General features: G+C 36.5%; 1 protein-coding gene across 5 annotated transcripts in view; it reads right to left on the bottom strand.

The window, feature by feature from the left end:
* The window catches only part of chas (chascon), a 113,510-nt gene that overhangs the window by 55,477 nt on the left and 43,985 nt on the right, over nt 1–14,048 (bottom strand). For 4 of the 5 annotated variants that reach the window (XM_077435090.1, XM_077435092.1, XM_077435091.1 and 1 more), the window contains exons 2-5: nt 10,515–10,793; nt 8,493–8,529; nt 6,373–6,542; nt 6,061–6,303 (exon numbers count right to left, since the gene is read on the bottom strand). In XM_077435090.1, coding sequence (XP_077291216.1) covers nt 6,061–6,303; nt 6,373–6,542; nt 8,493–8,529; nt 10,515–10,625 — 561 coding nt within the window. In that variant the 5' untranslated portion in view covers nt 10,626–10,793. The remainder of the gene's footprint in view (nt 1–6,060; nt 6,304–6,372; nt 6,543–8,492; nt 8,530–10,514; nt 10,794–14,048) is intronic. The other variant, XM_077435094.1, reaches the window with a different exon arrangement.

Genomic DNA, 14,048 nt, shown 5'->3' with positions numbered 1-14,048 from the left:
ATATAATGATTGAGGTACAATTTTAACTGATGAAATTTATGTACATATAGACAAATTTCGGAATCAAATTTACTATCCGATAGATATTAGAATATAATGTAAAATAGAGCACCACTACAAATTGTATGTACATACATATATGAACATAGTATTACAAAATGAACCTAACTACATACATATACATAACTAGCATTTTTTTTACATCATAAACTTTCTGAATGTTTTTTTGTACAATATAAAAAGCAAACTCATACAATAAGTTAGCAATATATTGCTGTTTTCATCATCAAATATTGTAATTTTTTCTTTTTGAATTATACATATGTACATATATGTTACAGTTGAAGTGTATCTTCCAATTGTAATATATTTTCACTAATTGGAATATATTCCATCTAACCCACGTAAGTTAATTCATATGGCGAATTACATTCCAACCAGCCAAAATATATTATATCTGAAAATACATCTCAACTATAAATTTTTACCAGGTTAGATGTAGAGGTAAGGTTTTCGTGAAAACGTAAATCGACTAATAAATTGAGTTAGAAAGTCACATTTTTGTTTTGAACACATTCTTTAGATTATCGTAATACGATATCCATTACCACAATTCGTAATACCTAGCAAATATTAACTTATTATTGAATTCTAAGGCATTCATAAAACATTAGAAGTGTCAAAGATATTATATAACAACTGGCGCACATTATTAAATGTGTGTTTGCGCTTGTATGTACATAGAGCTATAATTTACTGGTTGGTTTGTATTCGAATGTGAATAATCTAAAACGCCAATTGAAATATATTACAACTGAAAATATACTTTTATTGTAATATAACAAAATACAATACTAAAATGGATCAAAAAAAAAATCTTATGGACGTAAAATCAAAACTACATATGTACCTACATTTTTTAAATGACGCAATTATGGATATAAACATTCTTATTTATGCTTTCACCTATGCAAGCATTATTATCATATTAATGTCAAAGCTTTTAATTTAAAAAAAATAAAATAATCGCATGACATTACCATTAAATTTGTCCATTCTATGCACTAGCGGATGTATGTACATTTATTCACATGTACATATGTATAGCTCATTAATTACTTTGACTTTATCTTTGATACTAAAAATTCAACGAAAAGGTTGTCACGATTGCATATAAAAAAATGCAAACACATTATGTTTTTATATACTGACTAAAAATTAATTTTAAAATGAATGCTATACAAGATTCTTAAAAATATATCCAACCTTTTTAATAAAAACACGCGATGACACATAAACTATCAAACTCATTAGAACTTTCGCAAAATAGACAACAACGACACAATGTTAATTCGCCTTTCGGCAAGAACAAGTCTCAATTAATTGAAAGGGAATTCCGCGGAGAGACACCAATTTGGAATAATCGCTCTCGAAATGAAACCATTAGCGCACTCTCACTTTTCGTTCGCGGTAACAGTGGCCGATTAGACTTCATTAGAATTCGAACAGCATAATGTGTGAAACCGACTGACACTTTTAAGTGCACGCCACTGGTTCATTCATAAAACAAAGATTTTCATACCATTGTGCACGCCAGTCTATTAGGCTAGACGCGTCGGTCGGAGAGGCTCGCCGCGGTCCAGCGCTTCCGCAACTTTTTGCCAATCCAAGTCACTTTGCATAATGCATACGAGTCCAAAATTCTTAACCGATTTTCGAACACTTCCTGCTATATATCTTAGAAAGAAACCATTAAATTCGACGGCTAGAAGAATTTTAAATAAATCGCCAATTTAAACATACCAACCCATATTTCATGTGTACAAACTTGCACAGCACGAAAATGTTTGAATTCACTCGATTTCATGACAGTGACATGATTCATATTCTTCAACCTTGACCCCAGCTTTATTTTCCCACAAGAGATTGTTAGGTAATTAATTAGAGAATCTCTTAAAACATCTGAACAAGCGAAAGAAAGTTATCGCGCAGCATATAAATTACACGAACGATTTTGCCACGCTTTTTGTATAGCAAAACCACTGCTAATTAATCTCGCCCACTTTTCCATCAATAGTATCTAGATTTGATTCCGCAGATCTGCCGTTATAATTAATCCGCGATAGTACAAATAATTTGACGCAATCTCATCAAACACGGGTAGGTAGGTATGTATTATATTTGTATTGCAAATTAGCCGATCCGAAACGGCGTGCCAAAGTCGTGACACCCAAGAGATTGACCTTTGCTAGAAAGCAACTAATAATAAAAAGAAATTACAATATTTTTTACTTTCACCGAATATAGATTTTGTATTAAGCGATTGCTCTTTCGTGTTAATTCGAAGCGAGCGCGATGCGATCGAGCGGAAAATTATTAATATTATTTTGATTCAATGTTAAACGAGCACTCTACTCTAATCGGTCTCATTATATGCGATATCGATTAGTAGGCAAGGTCCAGTGTTGTTGATCAATCGATGCTTTTTCGCAACGAAGTCATGAATGCGCAAAGAAAATTATCTGCATCTGAATTGTGCAATCGCTCTTATAATGAAAGGCCAAGAGAGTGGATTTCAACCTCAAAAAAACCGTGACCTATCAAAAAAAAACCTACACATAAAATGATTAATGGTGCAAATATTATTTTTGTCACACAAAAAGTGAATTTTTCCTTTTTTCCATGACTGAATAGTTCACGCAAATCTGTTGATAAATGAAAAGTATCCAGTGAAGTCATTAATAAACATACGGAATAATATTACAATACAAATTCATAACAAACATTCCTATACCAGCGCACGAATGAATTAAAATACCATATGGATAATTTCTATTATGCTTATTAACACTATTGATGAATACAGTAAAAAGTTCAACGAACTCAATAATATTTATGTTTATGTTTCTTATTAAAAATCATAATCTAACCACAGTTCAATTTAATCAAAATATAATAAAAGATATACTACACGCAATCACACTTCAGTAAAATATAACAATAAAATATTTACACACACAAATTATGTACATACATATATATCATTTGAGTATTTTATACCATTAAAATAAGATTTATATTATCAGCCATTCACAAAATATACATATGTTAGTGTTTACTGTCGAAAGTACGTCATTCAAAATGGTACTATCCCAGAAATTACTAGGAAGAAGTACAAGTAAAATATATGGTGAGTCTTGTTAAAAATGCATAAAATTTCATTACAGTCATAACAACTAAAATAACATATAGAAGAAAACAAACATAATTATATTTAATGATGTTAAAATAGCACCAATTTGTCTTTTAATAATGACATGTTGGATATCTTTAAAATAAATACTCCCAAGTTTTCTTATTTTCTTCTATAATATTTTCCTATTGCCTTCTAATATCGACGAAAAATATTTTTTTTATTTATTTAAGGAATTGGTTTGAGCATACATAAATTCGTACTTTAATAAATATAAGTAGCTGCCTGTAAATACCATCATAATTTCATTTTGTTTTCTGGAAGGCATTGAAAAGTGAAAAAGATCTCCACAATCCGGACTCGAAATAGAAATTTTCACGAATGGGAATGCTCGGTAATTTTCAAAACATGATTGAATTTTTTTTTTATTGTACCTGATATAATACATTATATGCTTACATATCAGAGCCGGTAATAGAAATTTTGAAAAATGTAATTTAATTTTTATTTTCAAAAATAATTTCTTCATCAGAAATAAAATATTGAATATTCTTATTCAATATGTTCAATGAAAACAATCGGCGAAAATAACAGGTGAACATTTTTTTAGAATGTTTGAAAAAGTTTGGTTTAGAATATGAGCTTAATGAGCCAATGTTCGAAGAAGAGTATCTTCAAAAGTTTTCATATGAACATACATATCTATAAAATATATTATGTATTCATAACAGATTGATATATTTGTGTGTGATGAGTCAGGGTTTCCCAAACTAATCATTACTGATTTATTTGATATGTTCGCTAAATTCAAGTTTTCTCATCATAGGAATATACAACACTGAGCGATTTTTCAATTTACGAAAGGGTAAGGAAATATTGGATTTTTCAAGATAGGGAGCGCTACGTTTCAGTATTTCACAAAAGGGAGCGGCGTTTACATGTTCTCCCGTCCATTCGAGCCCTGTCCTCAATTTAATACGAAACTCAGACAATTATATGTAAGTCTGATCAAATTGTAACTTATTAAATAACTTAAGAGATCAATCCGCAAACAATTCCATTAAGAAATAAAATTGAATACCCAGCTGAAAAACGATTTTTTGCCGAAACATTCAGATCGTGTTCGCATTATTACGTTATTTTTTAACAACTTGAACAAGGTCACCGCGTGAGCTTAATTTCGCAGACAGTTGCATAAGCTCCCTCGCCTGAGCTTTCTAAATGTAAAGAGGAGAAACTGAGCCGGTGCGAGTACGAACGCCGCTGCACCAAGCTTCCGGGTTCCAGTGGCGTCCTTCACTCGAACTGCCACCGTTAAAATGGCATAACTCTTCGAGGACGTGCTTCTATTGTGTATATCTCGAGCTTTAAACATCGCCGGGCGAGATGAACGAATCCAAAATGCAAAATAATCATCAATATATAATACTACAGTGCAAATATAAAGACACACATATGTATATTCGGTCACATTTCGAACATACATCCTCCGGTCACACGTCAGCAATACATCAATCAAGGGCTAAGCGGGAAGCTTTTGCGAACACAACAGAAACCTGATTCGCGATACAAAGAAGATCAATTCTGCAGGACCTGTTTTGTAGGGCTCCCGAATTTTTTTTTCATTATTATTTCGTTTTCGAACGGCGAACAGTTACGCAGAAAGCGACCACGTCCGTTAATGACGCTAACTGAAAAATATGTCCTGACTTACACAACGCTGTACAGATTAAACGAGTATGGTATTTTGATGCTGAATCTATCGTAAATGGACTTTGGATAATTAAATTTAGATATTCAAAAATTCATCATACATTTTTCTGACAGTGCTAGTCAATAATTATACGTAATAAATATTGATTTAATAGCGTTTTGAGTGCGCAAACGTGATATCTGTTACTTATATATAAAGTTGACCTTCGAGGGTCAAATTTGAACTTGAAAAGAGAAATTTGACCTTAAACACTCAATTCATATTCGATTGCATGCTCTTTACTTAACGCTTTCAATCGATCGTATTAAAATTGAACTGAAATTTAGTTATGAATTTCTAAAAATGTCTTCAGAAAAATTAGGTTTCTAATCAATTCGTGGACATCTCAAGAACCCTAATGGAGATTCCAGAATATATTCATATTTTTTTTAATTAGAAGAATCAGTGAACTAACATATTGTATCGAAAAAAAATTAAAACAATTACAAACAAATTCGAGATATCTTTCTAGGTTTTCCGAGTCGAATATATTTACCATTTTATTGTGATATTCAAATACTTTTTGTAAATATTATAAGTAGAAATAGAAATAAATGAAAATTTGTCATGTATGAACATATGTAGTCTAACAACGTATGAATGAACGCAGCAATGATGTTATTAAATCTTTTACTCACTGCTCTTATACTCAATTAAAAATATATCAATCATTTCTTTGAGGCGTGCGTTTTCAAATTATTCCCAAACTTCTGATAAATTTTAAAACTATTTCGGTACTTTCAAAAGTATTCAAATATTCGTATAATAATTTTCAAATAAAACTACCTTCTACAATCGACACTTTTTGTTCGAATATGTTTTAAAAACTTCCAACCAATTGTAATAAACAGAAACTCGCACCATAAAAAATATCATTACATAATTTTTTCCTAGTAGAAATCATCTGACTGCTACAATCGATTTTTTCTACGGCTTTGATTAATAGCTTCGTGATCGACAACACGTTTCAATACCCAAACGACGAACATGTAATTGTGCAGATTTGTTCTTCGTTGCTCATCCTTTGATTGATTCGAAAGCAGAGCCTCGACTAAACTTTCCATGTCAGTGACCCACACGACGGACCATTAAACGCTATCAAAAATCAACGTACCTCGTCAGTGATGTCTCCGTAATGCTGTCTCTCCTCAGTTTCCTTGATTTCGTCCGTCTCCTCGTGCGTGAGAACCCTCTTCTCCTTGATCTCACGCACTTTTCCGTCCGGATTGGCCACAGGCACCCACTTAGCCTTGGCGACCAAGTCTCCTGAGACCACTCCGGGTACATCTTCGATCTGAGCTTGAGCCCCGTCGACAGCATCGACGTCCGATCCTGGTGGATCATCCAATTTTCTATGCTGAAGACAAACACGAATTCAGTACAAGCATCAGCATTTAGTTATAATAAATAAGCAAATTAAATTCACCTCTGTATGCTCATGTTCTTGGGTCTCCGTATCTTCGCTAGTCGTCGTCGATACGAGAGGTCCTGAATCTTGCAAGACTTTTCCATCTTCCAAAAGGACTTGGCGTTGAACTCGAGTGGCTATCTGGCGTGTCGTCGTCAGTTCCCTGGTCTTCTTCGTCACCCATTCCTCTGTAATTTGAAAAAAAATATTACCGTTTTCCGGTCTATTGAGCACAGCATCTGCTTAACAAAATTTTTCGCTAAGTTAACCTTTGAAATAACTAACAGTATATGTACGTGTCAGTGATTTTCAATGTGAGTAGTGATAGTTAATCTCACGAATTTATTTAAAATCCTCAAAGTATTATTTTCTTTTAATTTATCTAAGAGTATATGTATATAATATTAAGGAGACCTTGAGGTATTCAAAAAAATATTCCCAATTCTCTGTCTGTGCAATTTTCCTATGCGACGAAGATGATCCTGAACTACATATATGTATATAGGCCATGAACAGCCAATCTTCAACGACAATTCATCGGTGGTTTGACGAGGATCTGATTCCACCATTGACGTCAGGATATCATCATCTAATTTTTGAGCTCTGCTTTTCGTGCGATCTCCTTGTCCCAATTCCCATTTTTAAATTGTTTATACCACCGACGACACTTGTTTAGTTTCAGAATATCCCCGTAAGTATCGGTGATTTTTTTCACTGCTTCGTTTGCTTTCATTACTTGGTCTAACATAAACAGCATAAAATGACGCAGGTGCCTTTCCTCTATTATTGGTCTCGACATCCTTCCTCGGGTAGAAATTTTTTTTTTAAACAGAAACAATAAATTTACAAAAATAACTCCAACATAATAACAAAACCTAAGTGTTTACTGGACCCTGTCTCGACACAAACTGACTGTGAAAGAGCTCGTCGAAAAATTTTGATTACTTTTCGGTCCCCCTGATATATCCCCATTTTTTCTCCTACTTTTTAATGATTATTTTATGTTTTGTAACTACTTCTATTATTGTTTGAAATTTTGCTGCTATTTTTTATGTAATATGTATAAATATTTAGGTATGTATGTTTGTATGTATTTTTCCTGTACATTTTTTTTCTCTGTTATCTGTATTTTCGACCATTGAGGCGCATTGGGAATTCATGTAATGCCACAATAGTCCAAACTTTGAATAAATAATGTATCCTTTTAACTTGGTATAATATTTGAAAATGAATTCTAAATTTCATTTTTCTAGAAGAAAAAGTTAATATTTTTATTTAAAACGGTTAATAATAGAATTTACTCTGTACTCTGAAACAAGTCCAATGAATTCTCAAATGGGTATAGCTTCTTATACAATTGTACAGCAAACAGCACAGTGAAAGGGAAATTTTCAAGAACAAAGTAAAATCGAAATAATTCATTTGGGAATGTTAAATAATATGGTTCGGAATAAAATCAAAATTTAACGATTTCGCTTTTACGATTTGTGTAAATACATCGTTTGAGATTCTTTGGTGTCTGCGCTATAAAATTGTAAGACTAATGAACCCATCAAAAGCGCAGTTTTACGTCAGATATTTTATGTATCAGAATAAATAAATAACAGGCGGTGAAAATTAAATTTAAGCGCCGAAACAGCTAAAGCTGACGTTCGAATCGTACCATTTGAATCGCCGAAGCTGTCGTCTAAAATGAGAAACATTCGAATGGAATGTCTAAGTACATTCGATTCGCTCATGCCCGCACGCATTCTATTACGAATCTAAACCACACTTTAATCTGAATAATAGATAGTGAAAAGCGAACAATGAACAACGTGGCGAAACGTCTTCCAAGACAATGGTAGCCGTATCAACCCCCAAGGCAGCATGAATGTGACCTTTACAAGGATGAAAAGTGAAACAAAACCCGATTGCTTATAGTTTAAATAACAATGCGTGCGGTTAAATGGCCGGCTCACGGCCATCGTCATCATCCGATGAAAACTTCAGCTTTTCCACGAGCGTCCCGGTTCGAATCTGATGAAACGTATGTAGTATTCCGACACTTGAGATCGAATGAATTGAGATAAATCAATGCGTGGGTGGGCCCTGCAAAGAAATCCAATAAATCAAATAACATTAAAGATTAGACTCACCTTCTTTAGTTGTAGCAACGGTTTCGCCAGGTTCCACCTGAAAAGAAACAAAAAAAAACGATTTAAATATAAATTCGAATTCAATATTAAATAATAAAAAATAATAGGTAACATCTATATAAAACACTAGCTGTATTACCCGGCTTCGCTCAGTGTTTATAATATAAACCGCTTAAACATGACTAAGCTAATTTAATTAAAAAAAAAAAAAAATTAAAAAAAAATTTAAAAATTAAAAAAAAAAATAAAAAAAAAATAAAAAAAAAATAAAAAAAAAAATTAAAAAAAAAATAAAAAAAAAATAAAAAAAAAATTAAAAAAAAAATTTTAAAAAATCAAAAAAAAAAATCAAAATTTTTTTTTGCCTTCTAGGGCTTCGCCCTCGGCGCCCCCCTGAGCCTTTGCCTTCTAGGGCTTCGCCCCTCCACGCCCCATGAGCAATTGCCGTTTAGGGCTTCGCCCCCCTTAGTTAATGCCTTTTAGGGCTTCGCCCCTCCGCACCCCCATGATTAAATGCCGTCTAGGGCTTCGCCCCCCCTAGTTAATGCCTTTTAGGGCTTCGCCCCCCGCGCCCCCAAGATTAATTGCCGTTTAGGGCTTCGCCCCCCTTAGTTAATGCCTTTTAGGGCTTCGCCCCCCGCGCCCCCCTTAGTTAATGCCTTTTAGGGCTTCGCCCCCCACGCCCCCAAGATTAATTGCCGTTTAGGGCTTCGCCCCCCTTAGTTAATGCCTTTTAGGGCTTCGCCCCTCCGCGCCCCCATGATTAAATGCCGTCTAAGGCTTCGCCCCCATGATCAGTTGCCTTTTAGGGCTTCGCCCCCCGCGCCCCCAAGATAAATTGCCGTTTAGGGCTTCGCCCCCCTTAGTTAATGCCTTTTAGGGCTTCGCCCCTCCGCGCCCCCATGATTAAATGCCGTCTAAGGCTTCGCCCCCATGATCAGTTGCCTTTTAGGGCTTCGCCCCCCGCGCCCCCAAGATTAATTGCCGTTTAGGGCTTCGCCCCCCTTAGTTAATGCCTTTTAGGGCTTCGCCCCTCCGCGCCCCCATGATTAAATGCCGTCTAAGGCTTCGCCCCCATGATCAGTTGCCTTTTAGGGCTTCGCCCCTCCGCGCCCCCATGATTAATTGCCGTCTAGGGCTTCGCCCCCCTTAGTTAATGCCTATTAGGGCTTGCGCCCCATGAGGCTGGGCCCCCCGGGCCCCCTTCGGGGCCCCACGGGGCTGCGCCCCTTGTGGCGCCCCCTTTTGAGCCCCATGGGGCTGCGCCCCATGAGGCTGGGCCCCCGGGCCCCCTTCGGGGCCCCACGGGGCTGCGCCCCATGAGGCTGGGCCCCCGGGCCCCCTTCGGGGCCCCACGGGGCTGCGCCCCTTGTGGCGCCCCCTTTTGAGCCTCATGGGGCTGCGCCCCATGAGGCTGGGCCCCCCGGGCCCCCTTCGGGGCCCCACGGGGCTGCGCCCCTTGTGGCGCCCCCTTTTGAGCCCCATGGGGCTGCGCCCCATGAGGCTGGGCCCCCCGCGCCCCCTTCGGGGCTTCACGGGGCTGCGCCCCTTGTGGCGCCCCCTTTTGAGCCCCATGGGGCTGCGCCCCATGAGGCTGGGCCCCCCGGGCCCCCTTCGGGGCCCCACGGGGCTGCGCCCCTTGTGGCGCCCCCTTTTGAGCCCCACGGGGCTGCGCCCCTTGTGGCGCCCCCTTTTGAGCCCCACGGGGCTGCGCCCCTTGTGGCGCCCCTGGCGGGGCCCCATGAAACTACTCGCCTTGCGCCCCCGCGGGGGTGAATCCATTGAAACGAAAAAAAAAATCGGCGCCCATGGATCGAAAAAAAAAAAAAATCGAATCACGTGTTCGATGACGTCACCGATCTACGGACGACGACGACGACGACGAAGACGACGAAGACGACGACGAAGACGACGAAGACGACGACCAAGGATATTTACATACATACAAAGTCTCTTTCCAAATTATAGATTAGAAGATAAGATATACTAAAAAAAATAATTTCATCCAAAATTCAAACCAACCTTTGATGCGTTTTTATCGACATCAACTCTAGACACGAACCTCAGTAGTACGCGCGGTCGTCGCTGTGAGGCGCTTTTCTCGCTCTGACTCACTAACACCACGACAACCATGAAAATGGAAAATGGCGGAAATCTTTCGGAAAATTCATTTAAATTTCACTACAAATTAAAAATTCTAAAATTGCACTATTTAACCCATAATGATCGTTCGTTGATTGTTATACATACATATACCAAAAAAAATATATTCGTTTCGAAAATTAAACAACTGACGACCATCTGAAACGTAATTAAATTAGAGCACATTTCACACGACCGTTATAATTTTGAACGCACAATTAAATACATCACAAATCCGAACAATAAATAGCAAAAAATTCAACACGTTCACTCGTTTATATCATTTCACTGAAATTAACCGATTCCCATTATACACAATATAACGGGACCGTTTTTAAAATCAAACAGCGTGGCCATGATAATCACAATACTGTATACAAAGTAGCATCCGCAATTTTAATTACTGTCAACAATTTTCTACAACAACAAAGATATAGATATGTATGTACGACGGATGGAAGAATTGACATGCCATATACTACGCGAGAGCATAAAAAAGGCTTGCATCATTAGACGTAACGTACACGTTTAACAGTGCATGACGGCCTTCATCAGTCAAAGTGCAACGGTGACAATACCGGCGCTACTGCAGCAGCTGATGGCGTTTTATTCATCGATTGCAACGCGCGCGGCCTTGCAAGGTGCACTGCATTCTCGATATGCAGTCGCTCTGAAACTATGGGTCGTGATCTACATACATATGTATATTTATTTTATTTTATTTCATACCAGGAAGGCATTACAGGTAAACCCCAATGCGCCTTCCTGGCCAAATTACAAACAATACAGCATTTTTTATTATATACATATATATATATATATATATATATATATATTATATATATATACGCACATATATGTATACCAATCTTAATACAAAATAAATTCTACAAAATGTGTATAGATATATAAATTTGAAAGTAATTTAGGTTTTTTATAAGAGCAAACCATTCAACAGATATGATAGAGATCCAAAAGATCCTTTATATCCAAAATATATTTCATGTATTGACAGAGATCCATTCACAAGACTGTGGAAGAAATTTTCCACGTTGAAAAAAAAATTCTATCAAGTTTATTCATATATAAAAATAAAGTAAAAATAACGCTCGGTGCCCATTGGGACAACTTTTAACAGTGAATCGATTATTTCCCACAAAAGGATTGCCCGAATGAGTGTTGACTGTGGTTTTATATTTACAATTAGTTTTGTTTTTATTTACTACTAGTGTTTTTACCCGGCTTCGCTTGGTAATATAAACCGCTTAAACATGGCTAATCTAATAGTAAACATTTGATTATATTTTAAAGTTTTATTTTATTTAAATTTATATATCTACCCTTAATATAAATAAGTGACTTAAAGTTATAACTAAAAAAATATTAAATTTCAAATGAATAGAAATAACACTGAGCAACAAAAAAAATTACCAGAATGGAGACTAATCAATCTTTACTAACTTTGATATTGATATGAGCGTTTACAAAAATGCGCAATTTTTACAGTTTTTTTAGCTTTTGCGGTCTTTAACTCAAAATCTAGTATTGCTGCGCTCAAAGTGAGTATTGGAATCAATAGTTTTTTCTATTGATTCTAATTTTTTATTGTTTTAAAATACTTATAATTAATTGTGTAGCGAATTTTAAAAGTCAAAAATATATTTTTTTACGGATTATTTATCCGTGCTATTTTGCGTTTATTTGGCCAGTTTTTTTATTTCACCACGTTTAAAGGATTGGTTTTCTATCTCAATATTTTTTTTTATCTAAACGTACTAACTCGAGCAATAATTACGTTAGAAAGGCTTTCGTTCAGTTCCCGTGTGCGTACACCAGATAGCGTTGGTGCAAGCGAGATGGCAAGCGAGAGTTTGACCACTTACGCGCGTAAGAGGCGGATTTTTTTAAACGCTCATATCTCGTAAACGATCATGAACCAACAAAAATCATTATCATATTCTATTTCAGTGGGTCAAACTTAGTAAAGATTGGTTAGTCTCCGCTCAAAATTGTTGGTTAGTAACTCAAAAACATGATTTTTTTGTTGCTCAGTGTAATTAGCTCGTTTTGCACTTAAAAATAAGTTTTCAAATTCTCGAAATATGTTTTGAAATTGACATTTTCTATATCAAATTAACTCGTTTCATTTTTACACCTGTATTAATAAAATAATGATACCGATAATTTCATCAAAAAAATTCTAGTAATTAAATATTCAAAAATTAAGATGGCGAATGAAAACAGCCCCGAGACCTGTATCGCCTCATAGCGAAATCATCTTCAAGCAGAAAGGGCTAAAGATGCATCTAAAGAGAAACACACTTTGAGAGCAAACTATCAAGAACGATTGAATAACAATTAAATAGCCTGATATCAAATACGCTACACTAACGCGCGTCGAGATCGAATATCCAACAGAAAATTGCTATCTATTATCTCAACTATTTTCAAAAAACGGGCGTGTGAAAACATTTCCACCACTATTCAATCATACACACACTTCTATTCAATATCCACGAAGGCCGCTCGGTGCAGCATCCATAAATCAACTGTCGAAACGGCTGCTGCTATCGACTGACATTTCATAACGAATGATATTTCAAGCAAACGTTTCCAGCAATAATAATATCCACCAGGCGTGGGCTTGTTTTACAAACGGACTAATTTCAACCATAAACAACTCGCGAACGACAAATTTATCAATTTTCACGTCCGAAGCGTAAAACTACGAGGTATTATCATCGCATTGTTGAACAACACACAATCGGCAATTAATTTCCATCGTGCATCCCGGGCCGATCGAATCTCTTGCATCACTTGCGAGGGGGGGATTCAAACGATTTCCCTCTCTTTTTTATTGTTTTTACGGCCGCAATCGAGATAAGCATCGGCTTTTTATATGCGAGTGCAATAAAACCAAGCCAACAATGAAGAGGTGCAATATTGCCGATTCGTATGGGTTGACAGCCGCTGACAGTTCAGGACAGGGGGCTCTCGCGTGAGGTCTCGCGATTGGAACCACCTATCGTGCTACCGATGACTGGGTACCACCACGTGGTGGTTAACGTCTTAACAATGACCACTTTCACTTGATTTTGTTTCCGCGATGAGGAACTTTTGCTCTTGCTCGTGCGTGTGCTCGACCGTTAACTGACCCGTGTTGCAAAATCGCTCCGGACGGGTCAACGGTTAGCACACTTTTTTTTTACCTTACTTTACCGATTTTGAATGGATACATTTGAAGGACGTACGTGTATTTTAGGTGAAAAAAATAACATACGAAATATAATTTGAATACCTGTGCTAGCTAATTTTCGTTTCTGGTTTTAAAAATATAAATAAATAAATAGAGTATATGAATACGTGTACAGGTATATGTTTGTACTCCAAGCTCCAAACAATACAAAATAAATC

This window comes from Arctopsyche grandis, chromosome 7 (genome assembly GCF_051622035.1).
Source record: "Arctopsyche grandis isolate Sample6627 chromosome 7, ASM5162203v2, whole genome shotgun sequence".
Taxonomy (NCBI): domain Eukaryota; kingdom Metazoa; phylum Arthropoda; class Insecta; order Trichoptera; family Hydropsychidae; genus Arctopsyche; species Arctopsyche grandis.
This window is presented reverse-complemented; position numbering and strand designations above follow the sequence as displayed.